The 22,242-nt window shown below is 35.9% G+C and overlaps 1 protein-coding gene across 1 annotated transcript in view; it reads left to right on the plus strand.

Annotated features, from left to right (window-relative positions):
* The first annotated feature begins 4,909 nt into the window (after nucleotides 1–4,909).
* LOC113295554 overlaps nucleotides 4,910–22,242 on the plus strand; it is a 64,187-nt gene continuing 46,854 nt past the window's right edge. The window contains exons 1-5 of the mRNA XM_026543885.1: nucleotides 4,910–5,384; nucleotides 5,470–5,571; nucleotides 5,812–5,996; nucleotides 6,174–6,234; nucleotides 6,322–6,543. Of these exons, the coding sequence (XP_026399670.1) occupies nucleotides 4,910–5,384; nucleotides 5,470–5,571; nucleotides 5,812–5,996; nucleotides 6,174–6,234; nucleotides 6,322–6,543 (1,045 nt within the window). The remainder of the gene's footprint in view (nucleotides 5,385–5,469; nucleotides 5,572–5,811; nucleotides 5,997–6,173; nucleotides 6,235–6,321; nucleotides 6,544–22,242) is intronic.

Genomic DNA, 22,242 nt, shown 5'->3' on the forward strand with positions numbered 1-22,242 from the left:
ATAACTTTGAACAATTAAAGAAATAAACATTCAAAGCACGTGTTCAAAGTATGTCGACATACTTACTTTGTAAGTTCTCTTTCACACTTACAACCTTGAAACCGATTTGCCACACTTCCAAACAAGTTTAGAATTGGTTCACCTGACTTTCAAGAACTATGTGATTGATCAAATAACATTCAATCACAATCATGGGTTTATCGGTTCTACCAAAACAAGTTTCAGTTCTACCTTCCATGTGAGTACTGCGCATAGTCACACTAGATTTCCAAAATTCGGTTGACTAGGTACTAGGATCGGTTCCCTACATATATATGGTATCTAACTTATATGTGTTGCACATGTCCATAGGACCGGTTCCCCTTTTTGCTATAAACCTTGTTGCACCTCATACAAGGATCGGTTCCCCTTTGTGATGTACTGCACCTCTTACTAGTATCGGTTCCCCTTTCCCATATTTGGTCAGACATAAAATCACAAACCCAATCATACCATCTCCGGTGATTACTTAAGATCGGTTTCACTAATAAAAGTCATACCAATACATAAGTCAGACCTTTGTGAATAGTTCTACCAAGAACACAAACAAATCGTGAACGATTATACTCAATCACAAATATTGGTTGTTCATAAGATATGCAATAAATAACAAAACCAATAACATATGAAAATTTCCTTTTCGGTTCACAAACAAGTTTATGAACTTACTTCCTTAGAACACATGTAAAACATTGTTACCTAGGATGAAATCCTCACCTCATACCCATACATAATCACAATAGCATTCAAATGATTATGGCGATGTCTTATCTACAAAGTTTAATGGTTAAGCAATAGACCTCGTATTGTATTCCTTAATACTATGTCTATCTAGAGTTCAAATATGCTTCGCAGTTTTGTTTTCAATATGCACGACTTGAAAGATAAGTTAGGGAATGAAACAGTTCAAGTCAAATATCACTAACCTCAAGTGGAAGGATGATTGTTGTCGTTGTTGCTCCTTGCTTATTCACATCTTCAAGACTTTGCAATACTTGTAATGTCTCATATCCTAATACTTGCAAGCTAACCTATACGAAGTTGAATCTAGTATACTTGTAATTGTTAGAGCATTGCTCGGTCGAACTCGCATGCGTTGATATCTCAAGCATGTTTGTCAATGTTAGTGATCAAAACTATATGTCTTTATTTCTAGTATACTTATGACTAAGTCTCGGTCTAGGATAGTTAGGAATAGTTGATCTCCAGACTCCATGGCGATTATCTTACAAAGACGAAGAACTACTCAAGGAACCAGTGAAACTTCATCCGATCAAAAGGTTTGTGGAGACTTGAACTCATCTTGTCACTCAAAAGTCTATCTACTCTATCTCCTACTCTTAAGACAAAAGTCGTATAAGTATGATAGTTTTCATACATACATATTTGCTATTTCGAGCCGAGTTTACTCGCCTATATTTTTCTCGAAATACGTGTTGGTGAGCTTTTGCTTTAACCATCTTCATCTTTACCCATGGCGAAAGTCATGATGACGTTTCAATCTTGAAAATAGCTTTGATGACGATAGTCGATTCTTTATGTCTAACGACTGTTATAACATTATAGAAGAATGTTTCAATGATTGAAATGTAGAGTTGATAATATGTAACCACCTATGGATGTAAGCTTATAGTATGTTCGCACATTAGTGTATAAATCCATGTTTCGAAAACCAAGTGCGTGCATGCAGTATTGGTGAAGGAGACAGGTTGGGTACGCGTACTAGCGGAAATTCACGTCCGTGAAATTCTGTTGAGTTTGAAGTTTACGAACTCAAAAACCAGTCACCTTAGGTACACGTACTGGCGGAATTTTTTTACCCGAAAAAGTCTGCTGAGTTTGGAAACTAAAACCAACTCAAAATCCGGTAGCTAAGGTACACATACCCGTACGCATACCCAAGCTAGTTATTTCTCAAATCGGTAGTTCATGGACTTAAAAAAATAAATTATAAGGAATGCAATATTTGCAAACCGTGGGTATATTTTTCATGAATTGATTCGAATGAATCAAGCCGATTTTGTTTCAAATGTGTCTATGTATAAAGACCCAAGCAATTGAACAACTCTTGGACTAGTACTTATGAGTCATTTGAACTAGTTATGAGAAAGATGAATACGGTTAATATGAAAGCACTCATATGGCTAACCACTGGTCAACCATTCGTGAACCAACCAATGTACACGTTTAGGTACAGTTACTCAAACCTAAATGAATACATTTCATTTGTGTGTGACAAGCTAAGTTTCGATCTAACGGTTGAAATATATTAGCTTGGATAAATCAGGTTTTTCATCTAACGGTGATTATTGAATGCTTTGTTACCAAGGTAACTTAGATTTCAAACCCTGATTTGAAAACTATATAAGGAGACGTCTAACAACTGTGCAAAACTAATCCCCACACCTCCTGTGTGATACTAGTTTGTTTGCTATAGTCGATTCTCCTTTAATCGTAGGTTTCTTCTCGAGACCCTGTCGATTAACGACTGAAAGACTTCATTGGGATTGTGAAGCCAGACAAAACTACTTCTCTTGTAGTTGAGCGATCTGATCCTACCATTTTCTATTGTACGAGTTCAATTGAATAATTGACTAGAGATTATATCCCCGATAGGGCAAGATAAAAAGAAATCACAAACATCTTCGTCTCATCATTTGTGATTCCGCAATATCTAGTTTCGTTACCATACGGTTTAGACTATTGTGAGGTGATTGATAATACTAGGCTGTTCTTCGAGAATATAAGTCCGGTTTATCAATTGGTTCTTGTTCACCTTGATTTTTATCAAAAGACAGAACAAAACTTTTAGGTTTATCTGTGGGAGACAGATTTATCTATCCTTGTAGACTTTTCTGTTTGATACATATTGGGTCGTAGCAACTCTTGGTTGTGAGTGAGATCAGCTAAGGGAATCAGTGCGTAGTATCCTGCTGGGATTAGAGATATAAGGAGAAAAACTGTACCTTGAATCAGTGTGAGATTGATTAGATTTCAACTACAATCCATACCGAAGTTAGTTTGTAGTAGGCTAGTGTCTGTAGCGGCTTAATATAGTGTGGTGTTCAATCTGGACTAGGTCCCGGGGTTTTTCTGCATTTGCGGTTTCCTCGTTAACAAAATTTCTGGTGTCTGTGTTATTTCTATTCCGCATTATATGTTGTTATATAATTGAAATATCACAGGTTGTGCGTTGTATCGATCAATAGTGAAATCCAACCTTTGGTTGTTGATTGGATATTGATTGATCCTTGGATATTAGTCTTTGGTACCATCCAAGTTTATCTCTCTTGTATTTAATCGAGACTCGCAGATTGCTTGAGTAAGATTTAAATCAAGAGATAGAGATATTAACTCCTTCATATACTTTTTATTAAGATTGAGTCTGACTGTCTAGTTGATTCTCTTAAAAGTATATTAGAGTTAGTCCATACAGATTGCTAATCGAAATATTGGGGGAGGTTGTTAGACCCCCGCATTTTCAGTTTAGATAATTGTGAACTTATTCAAGCTCCTTCAACTGGATTACAATTCTCATGGTCAAATTGCCAACAAGGAAGGAACATAATACTATGTACTCTAGATAGAGCAGTCTATAATCAACAATGGTTACAAAATATGGAGATTGGGGATATAAAGTTGGTTTAAGAATAGTTTCATATCATTCACCTTTATTGGGAGTTGTGCTAATATTCCAAAACCACACAACATTCCAAGGAAATTTCAAAAAATGTGGATTTATCATCCACAATTCTTATCAGTTGTCAATGAGTGTTGGTCTCAACATGTTTATGGTGTTCCAGCTTATATCTTTATGCAGAAGTTAAAATCCCTAAAAAAGGTTTTACATGACTGGAACTGGAATGTATTTGGTAATGTTCAAGTGTATATTAAAGAGGCAGAAGACAAAGTTAATGTTGTAATGCAATATTCTGATAACCACCCATTTGATGAGGATGCTTTAAATAATTTAGTGACAACTCACAATGAACATTCCACTAGAGAAGTGCAAGCTAATATAATACTTAAACAAAAATTAAGAGAGAAATGGATTCAAGAAGGAGCTGCAAATACAAATTTCTTCACACCAAGATGAAGATAAGACAAGCAACAAATTTAATTAGTGAACTTGAAGATAGCAATGGTAATATCATTTCTGATCCAACTCTTATTTATGGTTCTTTAGTTCATCACTTTCAACAAAAATTTCAATTTAAAGAAGTCAATATTTCAGAGAAATTATTGGATGTCATTCCTTCTTTAATAAGTGATTCAGATCAAGCAATGTTGGATGCATTACCAAGCCATGAAGAGATAAAAAGCATCATTTTTCAAATGGATCCAGAAAGCTCTCTTGGACCTGATAGTTTCTCTGGTATTTTCTACAGAACTTGTTGGGAAATTATTTGTGTTGATTTAATGGAAGCAATTCAATTTTGTTGGAAGAGAAGATACATTCCTAAAGGGCTAAATTCTAATTTCATATTTCTTCTTCCAAAATGTCAAGGAGCAAAAAAGGCAAACCAGTTTAGACCTATTGGTTTAAGCAATGTGTTATTCAAAAACTTTACTAAAATAATTACAACAAGAATGAACTGTCTGATGGTGAAATTGATATCTCCTCAACAAGCAACTTACATCAAGGGTAGGAGTATTCATGAACAGATTTTGCTTGCTTCAGAAATGGTAAATTAAATGAAAAAGAAAAGAAGAGGAGGAAATGTGTCCTTCAAGCTTGATATCTCTCAAGTTTATGATTCTGTAAGTTGGAAGTTCCTCTTTCAAGTTTTGCTAAAATATGGCTTTTCTTCATCATGGTGTAATTGGCTGTTAACATTATTTGAATTAGCAAAAATGTCAGTTCTTGTAAATGGTGTCCCTTGTGGATTTTTCAGTGGGAAGAGGTTTAAAGCAAGGTGATCCATTATCACCTATACTTTTTGTTCTAATGGAAGATGTTCTAAGCAGGAATATTTCTCATTTAGTGAATCAAGGAAAAATACTTCCAATGGTGGTTAAGAATGGTATCTATCCAACTCACCTCTTCTTTGCAGATGATGTGTTTATCTTTTTCAATGGTGCTAAAAAATCTTTAAACAATCTATTTACCTTACTTGATGAATACCAAGCTAGTTCAGGTCAGTTAATCAACAAAGATAAAAGTAAGTGTTTCATTGATGGTGTTACTTCAGCCAGGAAGCAACAAATATGTGAGATGGTAAATATGGACTTATCAAAATTTCCTGATAAATACTTAGGAGTACTTTTAGCTCCTGGAAGAGTTACTTCAGCAATGGTTTGGCCTGTAGTAGAAATGATTCAACACAGATTAGCTAAATGGAGAGGTAAACTGCTATCTTTTGTTGAAATATTGGTACTTGTTAAATTAGTGTTATGCAGTATTCCATTATACAATATGTCTGTTTATAGATGGCCTGCTTCAGTCATCAAAATTTGTGAAACGCTTATCAGAAACTTCTTATGGTCTGGCAACAGTGAAGTTAGAAAACACAAAACATTATCTTGAAAAAGGTTTGTACACCTTAAAATGAAGGGGGCTTGGTATCAGAAGATTGGAAGCTATAAACAAGGCTTTTCTCATGAAAATAATGTGGAAGATGGTAAATTCTCAAGACGAATGGGGTCTATTCTTTGCTGCTAAATTCCAAAATAAACAAGGTTAGTGGTTTGAGAACTGGAAACAATCCTCTGTTTATTTTGGTCCTAAATGGGCTTGGTCTACTTTAAAAGAAGATATAAAATGGAATGTAGGTGATGGTGCTAATATCTCAGTTTGTTTTGATACATGGTATGAAACAGTTCCCAAGATAAATGAAATTGGATACTCTGAAGTTGTCAAAAATAATCTGCAGATGAAAGTAAAAGAGCTGATAAAAAGTAATCAATGGGAAATTCCCTCTGAGTTGCAATCTGTTTTTGTTCTTAGTAACATGCTTGTAAGTGATGGTGGAGCTGATAGTATGACATGAAATGGAAGTACAAATGGTGTCTTCACAACAGAAATGGCAGTGGAAAAACTAAGATTCAAACACCAACAATTGGTATGGCCTTCTTTTATTTGGAAACCTTTTTTACATCCCTCTATTGCTTGCAATATATGGAAACTATTACAGGGTGTTTATATTGATGATGAAACAATGAGAAATGAAGGTTATGAAATGCCTTCCAGATGTTGTGTGTGTATTGCAGAACAAGATAACATGGATCATACCTTGTGGACTTGTGCTTTTAGTATTCAGATCTGGAATTTGTTATGTTCAGTCTTTGCATTCCCAAGACCATTATCATTTGCAGATATATGTAAGGCAGCAGATAAGCAAAGTCCATTGATTAAAGAAATTTGGTTCACAGTTGTTTGTGCTACAATGAAAGAATTATGGTTCCAAAAGAACTCAATTCTGTTTGACAATGGAAAGGTTCACATACATCTCTTCAAAAGCAGAATTCTTCAAGTGGTCCATGAAGGGGGTATCAGAATGAAAGGTAAAAGGTGGGCTCATAACTATGACTCCCAAATAATACACTTCTTTAATTTGAACTCCAGAATAGCTTATCTCAGGCCATAGCTTTGTCATTTCTACTTAGCTTTTAATTCTGTAGTATGTAGTTTTGCCTTTCTTGCTTTTTCTTTTCTACTTTTGTTGTAAACTTGGTGTATTCCTTTTGTTATTCAATTCAATAAAAAATGTGATTCAGTAGAAAAAAAAAAGTTATACACTTCTTCGTATATGGACCTCTCACTAGGATCGGTTCCTCCCATTGCACCTATCACTAGGATCGGTACCCCAAGTGTTACTTGTGACGGATCACAACACTAATATGTTTTTGACATAACTTTTGCATACGATGTCCGAATTCAGTGATTTTTGGCTCGTTTTAATCGTAAAACACATGATCTACACATATATGATCAGTAGATATCAACATCATAAACTCACAATTACCGTTTATATCAAAACCTCAAGTATAGATAGAGAAAGTATGAGTATAGAAGAAAAGAAATCTCCTAAAGATGTTAGTTAGTCATATAATAACCGAGAGATCATGTGCTCAGTTTCATGTGCTTCCTCACCTTTCAAAAAACATTGAGCACCAAGGTGAGTATTCACATTCTAACACAACTAGGTTGTGTTGAGTTGATCCTTGTCTTGTTCGTCACGAGTGACTAAGACAGAATCATCATTCTTGACCTCTTGCTTGGTTTGTTTTCTCTTGTTTCATCTCTTGTTTTTATTCTTTGACTTGTGATGAAGAGTGTCATTATCACAACCTTTACTAGTACAAGATATTTCAGACATAATGTCTTTCTTTAGTCTTTCAAGAAGACTCTTATAATTATTGTCACGAACAATTAACAACTGAGAGTCATTCTTGTGACTAACTTTTGGTCCCTTCTTGGCTATAGAGGACTTAGGAACCCATTTAGAGTTGGGTGTCGCAGGAGAAACCTTCTCCTTCAGACCATTAGGATCATTATCCTTTTGAATATTTTGCGAGACACCCTTTCTCCAATTTGGAACATCAGATCTTGTCTTTGCATTTGAAACGTCACCTCTGTTTCTATAATTGGGTATTTTATGAGATGACCTTGTCGAGTGATATGCAAAATTTGAACTATCATTATAATAATTCTTTTGTCTAAACTTAGGAAAATAACGATCTGAGTTCTTATGAGGAGAAAACTTAGCCAATTCGTTTGATACAAAAGAAAGTGCATCTTGCATCTTACGAACTTTGCATCCCCATTGGAAGTGTCCTTTATTACCACAATAATAACAATGCTTAGTATAAATATACGAAGTATGAGTTTTGATGTTACCTTTTTGTGGATCCTCTTGCATTGGAGCTCGGCGAGTCTTCTTCTTCTTCTTTTTCTTCTTCTTGTCTTTGTTCAACGTTGTTGCTTTCTTGACACTAGTAGAAATGCCTTCTTTGATTACTGCTGGTTGAACACTATTCTTAGGCTTGATAGACTTTTCTTCTTTACAAGAAATATGAGCATCTTTGTTATCAGTGGAAGCCTCTGGTTTAGAAGAATTTGTAGCTTTAACAAATTTCACCTCTTTGCTAATATTTGAAGCATCTATTCCCTTATAGCCCAATCCTCGTGTATCACGATGATTTCTACTTGCTTCTAACATTGAGGTTAAATTGTTTGTGCTATCATTAAACTTTTTCAAGTCCAAATTTTCTTCTTCCAACGTCTTGATTTTATCAAGAGCACCAGCTAGATCAGCCTCAAGGTGTTTTTCTCGTGAGAGATATACACCTTCTTTCTCTTCAAGACTCTTTTGTTGAGAGTTAATCCTTGCATCAGATTCAACAAGTGATTTTTTTAAGAGCAACATCATGCTCTTTCTCTAATAATTTTGTTTGAGAGAGACTAGCACTGGCTTTTTCTTCATGACCCTGTATTTGTCGAGAATTAAACATTGCTTCCGATTCAGCACGTTTCTTTTCCGACAAAAACAGTTCTTTCGAAGATTTTCACATTCTAATTTTTTAGAATTTAGATCGTTTGTACGATCTTTAAGAAGACAATCACTGGTGCGTTAACCAATATAATATCCTTGAAAAACCTTCCTCAGTTTCTTGTTTTCACGACAAAGAGGGGTCATAAAACCAATAAAATTCGAAGTTCTCAGTTTTTCATTTTTTAAAGGATCTAGCAGTTTAGAGTATTCTGAGATATCCTCTTCTACTTCTTGTTCAAAATCTGAGTCATCATCATCGGAAATTTCATCTAACCCTTATTGTAGACGTATTTTCCAGTCGTCATCGGTTTCTACATTATTAACAAGATTAACTTGTCTAGTCGAATCTCTAGTGATGATATCTTCAGATATTGATTAGTAGATGTCATCATCAAGTGTTAATTCAAAACTCTTGATGTCTTGCTTTACGTTAACTGAATCATTCATTAGATTCAATTCTTATAGGTTGGATCACACCAAACACAAATTGTTAGATCTTTTCATGTTTGCCTGCTCCGATACCAATTGAAAAGGCGAGGGTACCAAAATATACCTCAAGCTAAAACTTTTCCTACATATAAGTCCTTTCTCCGAAAATGATTGTATATGGACTGAGTCGAGACAATGCAACTAATCGGTTCACACTTCGTGTGATCGTCTATGAATACGAGATCGAGACAATACAACAACGAAGTATGTTACTTGATAAAAAGGTTCGGACTTAACCAAACACAATAGGATTCACTTATCAAGTAAATAGGAATTAACGTTTGTGTAATTTACTTTAATTATAATAAAATAATTATAATGCGGAAAGTAAATGACACAGCAAGATTTTGTTAACGAGGAAGCTGCACATGCAGAAAAACCCCGGGACCTTGTCCAGAATTGAATACTCTCAGGATTAAGCCGCTACACAAAATTACACGTAACTTCGTATAGTTGATACCAAGCAACTAAACCTATAGTTCACCTAGTTCCGTCTGTATTCCCACGCCTTCGATCTATGAATAAGTCACGCACTTCGAACAATTACTTTGGTTCGTATTCCAAACAGTAAAGGAACAACAAATCTGTTTGGTATCAACTCTATTCAGCCAATTGATATGAGTCGAACAAAGGATCTTCTGTTTATCTTAACATAAACTCTTTCATCAGGTCCTTAGATCTATCTTATATTCAATTACCGAAGTAATGGTTTAAGATTAAGCAAATTGTTAGAGCATTGCTCGGTCGAACTCACATGCCTTGCTATGTCAAGCATGTTTGTCAATGTTAGTGATCAAGACTATAAGTCTTGATTTCTAGTCTACTATAGCTAAGGTCTCGGACTAGGATAGAAAGTGTAGTTGAGCTAAAAACTCCATGGAAATCATCATACAAGACGAAGGACTACTCAAGGAACCGATGGATCTTCATCGACTAAAAGGTATGTGGAGACTTGAACTTATCTATCACTCAAAAGTCTATTTATCTCCTATCTTGAGACAAAAGTCATTTTGCTATAAAGACTTAGATTATACACATTTGCTATTTCGAGACGAGTTTATCTCGCCTATCTATTTCTCGAAATATGTATTGGTAAGCTTTCGCTTTAGCCAAGTTCATCTTTACCTAGTGACGAAAGTCATGACAAGTTTCAATCACTTTGAAAATTGCTTACTTTGACGAAAAATAGTTTGTGAATAACAACTATAGAATATCAACGTCCTCTAAAAATGTTTCAATGATTGAAATGAGAGTTTAGATTATATAACTATTAAAGGATATAATCGTTGTTTTGGAAACACATATATGTATAAGTCCTTATTCCTTGAACCGAAGTTTGTGAACTTTATTGATCAAGAGAACCGGCATGGTGGCGTGAGCCAAGTTCGCGAACTCAGCCCGTGAACTGGCGGAAGTTCTCATCCCGAGAAATTCTGCTGGAGTTTGTGAACTCCGTCCGGGAACTTAAGTCTGCGAACCCAGTCTGCGAACTTGAGTAGGTTATATCTAAAAATGATGTTTGTGAACTTATTCTTATATAAACTAAGGAATGTAAATTGCAAACCGTGTCTATATAGTTCATGAACCGATTCGAGTGAATCAAATCGTTTTTGCTTCAATTGTTTCTTGCTTAGTTACATAAGATTTCCTTGCAATTGAACAACTCTCTAACTAGTTCATTTGAGTCACTTGAACTAGTTATGGCGAAGAAGAATATGGTTGATATGAAAGTGATCATATGGATAACCATTTGGTTGACTATTGTTGAACCAACAAATGTACAAGTTTGGGTACGGTTACACAAACCTAGAAACGTGCATTTCATTTGTGTGTAACAAGCTAGTTTTCGATCTAACGGTTGAAAGATATTAGCTTGAATCTAATCAGGTTTTCATCTAACGGTGAATATTGAATGCTTTGTTACCAAGCTAACATTCATTGCAAACCCTGATTTGAGAGACTATATAAGGGAGAACCCTAGCAACTGGGAAACCTAATCCCCACACCTTCTATGTGATACTAGTTGTGATAAGCTAGAGTCGATTCTCCTTTCACCTTTGGCTTCTTCTTCTAAACCAGGTTAACGACTTAAAGACTTCATCGGGATTGTGAAGCCAGACTGATACTACTTTCTTGTAGTTGTGTGATATGATCTTGTTGTTTCTATCGTACGAGTACAATTATAATAATTTTCTTGAGATTGATATCCCCGACAGGCAAGATATAAAATAAATCACAAACACTTCGTCTCATCGTTTATGATTCCGCAATATCTTTTTTCGTTGCGTCGATTAAGATTATTGTGAGGTGATTGATAATACTAGGTTGTTCTTCGGGAATATAAGTCTGGTTTATCAATTGGTTCCAGTGCACCTTGATTTATCAAAAGACGAAACAAAACTCATAGGTATATTCGTGGGAGACGGATTTATCTATTACCGTAGACTTTTACTTGTCATACAGATTTGTTAAAGTCTTCAACTTTGGGTCGTAGCAACTCTTAGTTGTGGGTGAGATCAGCTAAGAAAATCAAGTACGCAGCATCATGCTGGGATCAGAGACGTATGAGCATAAATGTACCTTGGATCAATGTGAGATTGATTGGGGTTCAACTACAGTCCAGACCGAAGTTAATTTGGAGTACGCTGGTGTCTATAGCGGCTTAATACAAAGTGTGTTCAATCTGGACTAGGTCCCGGGGTTTTTCTGCATTTTCGGTTTCCTCGTTAATAAAATTCTGGTGTCTGTGTTATTTCTTTTCCGCATTATATTTTATTATATAATTGAAATATCACAGGTTGTGCGTTGTTCAATCAATTAGAATATCCGACTTTTTGGTTGTTGATTTAAATTGATTGACACTTGGATATTAGTCTTTGATACCATCCAAGTTATCTCTCTAGTATTTGATAAAGACTCGCAGATTTCTATTTGCTTGAGTATATATCAAATCGAGAGATCGAGATATAAATGCTTTGATATACTTTTTCTCTAGATTGAGTCTGACTGTCTAGTTGATTCTCTAGAAAGTATATTGGAGTTTGTCCATACAGATTGCTAAGAGAAATATTGGGTGTGTTTGTTGTACCCCCACTTTTTCAATTGGTATCAGAGCAGGCAAACACGTTAAAGACCTTATAAGTCTCTGTTTGTAGCGATCTGACTCTATGGACAGAGGTGCTATCTCAGTTAACGTACCACCAGTGTTCGATGGTTCAAACTACCCATGGTGGAAAGTTGCTATGCGCGCTTTTCTTCAAGCTCACGATTTTTTAATGTGGGTACATGTTATTAATGGCTATGATACTCCGGTTAATACAAAAGGCGATGTATCTATACCTAAGGATGTTGGTAGTTATAGTTCATAAGAAATTCTTGCTGCAAAGCAAAATTCTGAAGGCTTTAATGCTATCAGACAAACCATTACCCCAGAACTTCAGCACTATGTGTCTACTTGCACTAAGTCTAAAGATGCTTGGGATATCTTATAAACTACCTTTGAAGTCAACAGATACGTTTCTAAGAAGTATACCATCTATGGAGGAAATAACCTCAACACTCTTTCCAAAAATATGTCTTTTGGAAGAGTAAGAATTCTGATCAAAATTCTGTTCATACTGTTGCATTTAATGTTGTTTCCAACACAAGTAAATCCTCTACCTTGTCTTGGACTGATGAATGCTGTTCAGATGGTATTTGGTTTGAAAAACCATTGATAACAGAAAATATCAAAGAATTTGTAAAAAGAAGCATTAGACGTGACAAACAACTTTTGTCAGCCTTCACTGCTAATGATTCCGTGAAAGAAAGATCTCTTAGTGTCAACCGTTTGAATACGATTGATGGATGTGATGAACCCCCAGCTCTTACAGCAGAAACATCCACATACTCAAGTTCTGATTCAGAGTTTGAGTCTGACACAAAGATTTTTGAATTCTTGAATAAAGAGGTTCTTCAAGAAAATCTTCAATTAAAAGCTTTATTGAAGAAATTAGAATCATTAATCCAGGTGAAAAATCTTGATATAGACTGTCTTAATGATAATTTCACCAGAACCATTGCTCTAAAGGAGAAAGAGATTAATACTCCTAAAGATGATCTACAAAGATTGTCTAGAATCTCTGACAAAATCTCAACAATGTTATTTGGTCAGAAGTCCTCTGGAAACACTAATGGTTTAGGATTTAAAAGCAAGTGTGCAAGCATTGTTAACCCTGATGCTTCTATTGATCAGGGAAAAATAAAAGTTGACTGTTGTATCAAACAGAAGGCATCTCAACAAGACAAAGAATCCTTGATCTGTTCGTTTTGTGGACACGCAAATCATGTTCAAAGTATGTGCTGGAGATTCAGAAGGAGCAACAAGAATCTCTTTAAACTGCAGAAGAACATGCAAAAGATGAGTCTGGATAATCATCGTGGCTCCCATAAAACTAGTGTTTCCAGAATCAAAAGAGGTAGGAATTCTGTTTACACGACAAACCTTGGAAAATTACTATGTGGTAAACAAAGAGAGCGTTTGGCTCACAACGTCTCTATCTAATGCTAGAGACGTTAGCATCCTCATCTTTAACTTGAGAAAATGGGGTTCTGCGTCTTTGTGGCTCAAGTAGTGTATTTATTGTTGTTAAGAAAATATTCTCCTAACAGTATAGATATTGATTCTCTAAAACTACGGAAGACTTCTTCCTCTAGGGTTTAGACGCTCACTAGTCTATTTATTTCATTTGTAGACTTTTTCCTTTCTTCCCTAAAAAGATACAGTTTCATGGCTCCTGTAACTAGAGGCATCACAAGCAGAGATGCAGTCGAAGCAATCAATGTGTATCTTTGTAAGGGAATCTCTTCCGCAAGGGTGAAGAAAGTGAAGACTACAAATTGTAGAGAAGGTTCTTCCTCTAACTACCTCTTGTGTTTCTATCAGCTTGATGATAACTTCAGGGGTTTGGTGAAAGATTTCATCAACAGAAGAAACAATTTAAAATCTCAAATTGTTTCGTCTTTAGAAGAGATAGCTCACTATGAACAAATGTTGTCTCTTTCAAAGAACACCTTGTGTGAGATAAAGAAGGAACTTAGTGAGTTGACTGATATTTCTGAAGATTTGGAGGAATTGAACGATCCCATAATCAATGAGTTTTTCAATAATGAGAAGGAATTCTCTGTAGAGGCTCTGAGAAAGTTCTACATTGACTAGTAAGTCTTTGAATAAGAATTATGTTTTCTTGTTTTTGTTAGAAGAATTACTAGAGTTTGGAATAGCCATTATTGTGATTATACGTATCTATGTCCAACGTTTTCATCTTCATGTTTTTAGATTTATTGGTTTAAATTCTAAATTTGTTTGGAAGATGATTTTTGCAGTATTAATCTTTATGGTTTTATATATTGCAATATTGTTATGGGATATGTGTGTTTTCTTCCGTGAACTATGATTGTCCCATACCTTGTGAAAAGTAAAGTCTTTCGTATGTCGATATGCATGTATTGAAAAGAATGAATATACTTTTGACAGATACAAAATGTAAGCCTATTATGTCAATTATTGATGGTAGATAGGTTAAAATCTTTTGTTTGCAAGGATTATGTCTATTGAATATCGTTATGCGAATAGTGATGAAAAATAGAATGAATCCTTGTGTATTCCGCAGTATTGATCTTCCCTAATCCATATTTTATGTATTATTGTGAGGCTCCGTAAAGTGTCTTATGTTGAGCACTAAACGACCAAGTTGATTATTTTTATGATTAGCTTAGTTGTTGTTCCGCGAGATACTTTATGTCGAGCATATTCAACTCAATTATTCATCTTGTTTGGTTATTTAGTTGTTGCTCCGTAAGTTTTCTTATGATGAGCATGACCAATTAAATTGATTACTATTGTGATTAGTTTGGTTGTGTATTTCGATTAGATTAATTATGGGTTCTCTTGTGATTAATCTAATTGTATATTTTTTTAGTCTCCATAAGTTCACTTATATTGAGCATTTTTGATTGAATTAATCATGGGTTCTCTTGTGGTTAATTTAATTGAGTATTTTGGATTCAAATTCATACTTGTATGTGATATGTTATGTCCAAATAAATCCTTATTTTCTTTCGAAATGAAGGTCGTTCTTGTTGTTCCTTTGGGAATGACATTTTATGGGGAAGAGTTCTTAATTGAACTTGTGCTTAATTGCTAAATCTTTGTGGGGAGTGCGGCTGTGGAATATTATAGGGGTTATCTTGTATCTTTATAAACTCTTTGATGAATGCATTTAGCCTCGGCTATATGATTGCATCTAAATAAGATGATATGTGTTTCTTTCTTTTGGTCATGAAATGTCTCTTTCGGAAATTTCATTAGGATCCCGTTCTTGTACCTTTGCCAATTTTATTGACAAAAAGGGGGAGAATTAATATGTAGTTCATACTACAAATACATATGGTTTTCGGATCATTATGTAAGGGGGAGTGGTTTCCATGTGAGATGGAGTATTGACTAAGGGGGAGTGATACATATCACCATAGTATTTTTGTTGAAGTTGTGATACAATTGAACTTTGACGCTGTGTAATGATATTTTGACACTGTATAACAATGATTGAGAACTCCTTTTTTCTCGTTATTATAGCTATGGATTTTCAACAACGATGATGTTGAACTTACAACCTTTGGGATCATTGGAGTACTTGGAAGTGACAAAGATTTCGAGTAATGTTGAAGATTAGACATGTGTAATAGGCGCTATAAAGGTTAATTTATTTATTTTTTCTGTTCCATATGTATTGATAGTTTTGTCACTAAAATTTACAAAGGGGGAGATTTTTAGAGCATTGCTCGGTCGAACTCTCATGCGTTGCTATCTCAAGCATGTTTGTCAATGTTAGTGATCAAAACTATATGTCTTGATTTCTAGTCTACTATACGGATTGAAAGTGTAGTTGAGCTCAAGAACTCCATGGAAATCATCATACAAGACGAAGGACTACTCAAGGAACCAGTGGATCTTCATCGACTAAAAGGTATTTGGAGACTTGAACTTATCTATCACTCAAAAGTCTATTTATCTCCTATCTTGAGACAAAAGTCGTTTTGCTATATAAACTTAGATTATACACATTTGTTATTTCGAGCCGAGTTTATCTCGCCTATGTATTTCTCGAAATATGTGTTGGTAAGCTTTCGCTTTAGCCAAGTTCATCTTTACTTAGTGACGAAAGTCATGACAAGTTTCAATCACTTTGAAAATTGCTTACTTTGACGAAAAATAATTTGTGAATAACAACTATAGAATATCAACGTCCTCTAAGAATGTTTCAATGATTGAAATGAGAGTTTAGATTATATAACCATTGGAGGATATAATCATTGTTGTGGAAACACATATATGTATAAGTCCTTATTCCTTGAACCGAAGTTTGCGAACTTTGTTGATCCAGAGAACCGGCATGGTGGCGGGAGCCAAGTCCGCGAACTCAGTCCGCGAACTTGCGGAAGTTCTCGTCCCGAGAAATTCTGTTGAAGTTTGTGAACTCCGTCCGGGAACTTAAGTCTGCGAACCCAGTCCGCGAACTTGAGTAGGTTATATCTAAAAATGATGTTTGTGAACTTATTCTTATATAAACTAAGGAATGCAAATTGCAAACCGTGGATGTATAGTTCATGAACCGATTCGAGTGAATCAAATCGTTTTTTCTTCAATTGTGTCTTGTGTAGTTACATAAGATTTCCTTGCAATTGAACAACTGTCTAACTAGTTCATTTGAGTCACTTGAACTAGTTATGGCGAAGAAGAATATGGTTGATATGAAAGTGATCATATGGCTAACCATATGGTTGACTATTGTTGAACCAACAAATGTACATGTTTGGGTACGGTTATACAAACTTAGAAACGTGCATTTCATTTGTGTGTAACAAGCTAGTTTTCGATCTAACGTTTGAAAGATATTATCTTGAATCTAATCAGGTTTTCATCTAACGGTGAATATTGAATGCTTTGTTACCAAGCTAACATTGATTGCAAACCCTGATTTGAAAGACTATATAAGGGAGAACTCTAGCAACTGGGAAACCTAATTGTAGATGGGGCAAAACGATTTGCTGGTTTTTACGGAATTGAGGAGACGACCGTACGGAGGAGACTCCTTGAACCGAGCGAAATGTTCAACCTCACACAGATGCACTGCAAGAAGGGATTGCTTTGAATTCGAGAGATCAATCTGTAGTACTCCGGCCTAAACCAAGACAAGTGTCGTTCCAGAGTAAATTCGGTCACAAGAGATGATGGGTTGATCTGTAAGAGGGAAGCTGAGAAATGTGTGGAATCGATGGTAATCAAAGATTGTAGGTGTATTGTGTATTCTGAATAAGATAAGTTCTGAATGATTGAATCTCTGTTGAGAGTGATTACTCAAATGTTGAGTTGTTAATCTCGTGTTGTCTGTTTGACGTGAGATTCTTGTATATTCAATCATGATTCAGAGACTTATTTATATTGCTGGAATAGTAGACACCATGATCCCATGAAGTGTGACAGTTGATGGAATCAAAAACTGGGAAATGGAAATCGTGTTTGAAACCAGTTGTTCATCGTGCGGAGACTTGGTCGATTTTCCATCCACTACTTTGTTAACTTCTTCGACTGATTGCACGACTTTCTCACATTCCATCGTGTGTATGAACACACGTGCCATAGACCGCCAGACCAAAACCCTAGTTAATATCCCCCCATGTGACACGATTGACGTCTCGTGGTGTAATTAGTCAGTTGTTGACTTCGTGACTTCATGGGACGATGAGTCCATGTATTTGCTGAGTTGAACATGATTTTGCAAAATGTTCTGAGACTCATGAATTGAACGTGTATGTTGAGATAGAGTTATAATTCTCACGTTGATAGTTGAGGCGAGCAAGTATTGCTCATTCGATAAATTGTTGAATATTGAGGGTTGAACCAATATTCCTTGGTTTGAGCAAATATTGCTCACTGAGCAAGTGTTGCTCGTCTGATGAATTATTAGTAGAGTGACCAAAATAAAACATTAATTAGAATATTGATAGTTGAACCGAGTATAATAAAATTATGATCATGAGATCGTCGTAAAGTTATTGGTGTTTGAATCTGGAATTATGATCCTTGGACTCAGAAACCCTAATTCGATCAATTGATGACCAATTGATGGTTTATTTGAAAATTGACCATGGAATGAAGGAGGGACCGGCTACATGGGATCATGTATCAGCCATGTAGCACCCATATGCTCGAGTGAGCAAATACCAAGGTCTCTTGAAGAGTTGGTGATTTGTTGATGAAAGAATGGTTAAATGCTGGTTTAATTATTTATTGGAAAAATGCTCGTTTGAGCCTTAGGTGATAAAACCTAATCAATTATGAAGAGATGAGGGACCGACCAAGGGGTCATGAAACCGGCCCTGGATGGTCACGGGATCGAATGACGATCGCTCTATGAAAATTCCAAAATTATGTGGAAGAATTTTGGACCTAATATTTGCAATTGCGCAAATTAGGTCAATTCATGAAAATATGTGGGACCGGCTCCGTGAGAGCCAAAGAGCCAACCTTGGTCGGTCAAGGTAACATGCTCACGTCGTCAAAACGTCCGTATCTCAGTCCTGAGAATTTTGGTATTTTCTGGCGTGCGTTTGAGCAACCATTTGAGAAAAATATGACAAAAATCAGGGTTTTGCTGAAACTGAGAAAACTTCATGAGATGAAGGAAAATAATTATAAAATGAAGGAACGATGAAGTGTGGGGCCGCTGAGGCCAAGGCATGGCCGTCCGGTCACTGACCACGGTCCCATGGTGTCTTTCCTAATTTTATATTATTTTTCATGGTTTTATGAAAATATCATGAAATCAAGGAGTTTGTTGAAATTAAGGAGTTTCCTTGAAGTGATGGGATCAAGGAAACAAATAATATTGAAATAATAAAATAAGGGCGTGTGGGACCGGCTTTGAGCATGGTCGGCCGGCTGGGGCCCGGTCTTGTGCGTTTCCCTAATTTTATGTAATTTTTGTGTATTATTTCCATGATTTGAAGGAATTTTCATAATTTGAGAGAAATACCATGAAATCAAGGAATTTCATGGGATCAAGGAAACTTAAAATAATAATAATAAAATAAAGGGACGTGTGGGACCGGCAAGGGCATGGCTGGCCGGCTAGGGCCCTGTCCCACGAGTTTCCCTAATTTTATATTATATTTTTCATGGTTTTATGAAAATACCATGAGACTAAGGAGTTTTCATGAGATTAGGGAAATATTAATAAAATAATAAGGAACCATGAGGTGTGGGGCCGGTCGGGATCAAGGCATGGTCGGTTGGACAATAAACACGGCCCCACGACATTTTTTCCAATTTTATATTATTTCCTCGGTGCGAAGGAAACACCATGAACTGAGGAGTTTCCTCAAAACGAAGGATATTTGTTCAAATGAAAGGATTTTCATAAGATCAAGGAAAATAAAAAAAATATGATAAAATATGAAACTGGCGTGGGACTGGCCACGGCTCGGTCGGACGGCTAGTGGGCCCAGTCCCCCAGCACCTTGGTCAATATTTTATTATTTATTATTTTCTTTCCTATTTTGCATAGGTTCATCGTTTTGTCGTATTTTGAAATACTCGTTCGTGCATTCAGGTGATTGTTAGTGCACCATCGTCGAATACACTTGCACCTTTTGAGTCGGGGCTTACTCGAAGGTAACTCAGACGCCCGTACGTTGAATATTTATTACTAACCCATGGAATTCTGCTGGGAAGAACCATAGATTGAAGTAACGAAATATTACGAAAATATTTGAATATTTTCAGAAATTCAGTAGATGAATCCAAGAATTTAGGAATAATTAATTGATGGCTCTATACTAGTACGATCGTCTAGGAGAATTAATAATTATGAGCGACATGAGCTATTTGAAGCGTCATATCCTTTATATGGTCAGGGAAAACTGTTGTTTGTATCCTGAAGATGTTATTGCTCTATACTAGCAGGCAAGCTGTCTAGGAGCCGTCCAATCTCGTGATTCTATATAGAAGTAATTACTGAAGTGTTCATTATTCATGAGATATGTCGTTGGCTAGACGAGAGACTACATATCTGCATGTACAGAGACAATATTCTCAGTCATAGATTCGATGTGAGACCCGTGTCTCGATACTCGCGTCTGATTGCTGGATCAGAAGTTCGTATAATTATGGGTTTACGATTTTAGCCTTTGTCGAAAATCCACCATATACACTAATCCCCACACCTTCTGTGTGATACTAGTTTTGCTAATCTAGAGTCGATTCCCCTTTAACCTTTGGTTTCTTCTTCTAAATCAGGTTAACGACTTAAAGACTTCATTGGGATTGTGAAGCCAGACCGATACTAATTTCTTGTAGTTGTGTGATCTAATCTTGTTGTTTCTATCGTACGAGTACAGTTGTAATAATTGGCTTGAGATTGATATATCCGATAGGCAAGATATAAAAGAAATCACAAACACTTCGTCTCATCGTTAGTGATTCCACAATATCTTTTTTCGTTGCGTCGATTAAGATTATTGTAAGGTGATTGATAATACTAGGTTGTTCTTCGGGAATATAAGTCCGGTTTATCAATTGGTTCATGTTCACCTTGATTTATCAAAAGACAGAACAAAACTCATAGGTATATTCGTGGGAGACAGATTTATCTATTACCGTAGACTTTTCCGTGTGATACATATTTGTTTATTAAAGTCTTCGACTTTGGGTCGTAGCAACTCTTAGTTGTGGGTGAGATCAGCTAAGGGAATCAAGTACGTAGCATCCTGCTGGGATCAGAGACGTAAGAGCATAACTATACCTTGGATCAGTGTGAGATTGATTGGGGTTCAACTACAGTCCAGACCGAAGTTAATTTGGAGTAGGCTAGTGTCTGTAGCGGCTTAATACAATGTGTGTTCAATCTGGACTAGGTCCCGGGGTTTTTCTGCATTTGCGGTTTCCTCGTTAACAAAATTCTGGTGTTTGTGTTATTTCTTTTCCGCATTATATTTTATTAAATTGAAATATCACAGGTTAGGCGTTGTTCAATCAATTAGAATATCCGACCTTTTGGTTGTTGATTTAAATTGATTGACACTTGGATACTGGTCTTTGGTACAATCCAAGTTATATCTCTAGTATTTGATAAAGACTCGCAGATTTCTATTTGCTTGAGTATATATCAAATCGAGAGATCGAGATATAAATGCTTTGATATACTTTTTCTCTAGATTGAGTCTGACTGTCTAGTTGATTCTCTAGAAAGTATATTGGAGTTTGTCCATACAGATTGCTAATAGAAATATTGGGTGTGGTTGTTGTACCCCACTTTTTCAATTGGTATCAGAGCAGGCAAATACGTTAAAGACCTTATAAGTCTGTGTTTGTAGTGATCTGACTCTATGGACAGAGGTGCTATCTCAAGTAACTTACCACCAGTCTTCGATGGTTCAAACTACCCATGGTGGAAAGTTGCTATGCGCGCTTTTCTTCAAGATCACGATTTTTGAGTGTGGGTACATGTTATTAATGGCTATAATCCTCCGGTTAATACAGAAGGCGATGTATCTATACCTATGGATGTTGGTATCTATAGTCCAGAAGAAATTCTTGCTGCAAAGCAAAATTCTGAAAGCTTAAATGCTATCAGACATGCCATTACCCCAGAACTTCAGCACTATGTGTCTACTTGCACTAAGTCTAAAGATGCCTGGGATATCTTAGAAACTACCTTTGAAGTCAACAGATACGTTTCTAAGAAGTATACCATCGATGGAGGAAATAACCTCAACACTCTTTCCAAAAATATGTCTTTTGGAAGAGTAAGAATTCCTGATCAAAATTCTGTTCAAACTGTTGCATTCAATGTTGTTTCCAACACAAGTAAATCCTCTACCTTGTCTTGGGATGATGAATGTTGTTCAGATGGTATTTGTTTTGAAAAACCATTGATAACAGAAAAGATCAAAGAATTTGTAAAGAGAAGCATTAGACATGACAAACATCTTTTGTCAGCCTTCACTGCTAATGATTCCGTGAAAGAAAGATCTCTTAGTGTCAACCGTTTGAATACGATTGATGGATGTGATGAACCCTCAGCTCTTACAGCAGAAACATCCACATACTCAAGTTCTGATTCAGAGTTTGAGTCTGACACATAGATTTTCGAATTCTTGAATAAAGAGGTTCTTCAAG

Source organism: Papaver somniferum, chromosome 7 (genome assembly GCF_003573695.1).
Source record: "Papaver somniferum cultivar HN1 chromosome 7, ASM357369v1, whole genome shotgun sequence".
Classification (NCBI taxonomy): domain Eukaryota; kingdom Viridiplantae; phylum Streptophyta; class Magnoliopsida; order Ranunculales; family Papaveraceae; genus Papaver; species Papaver somniferum.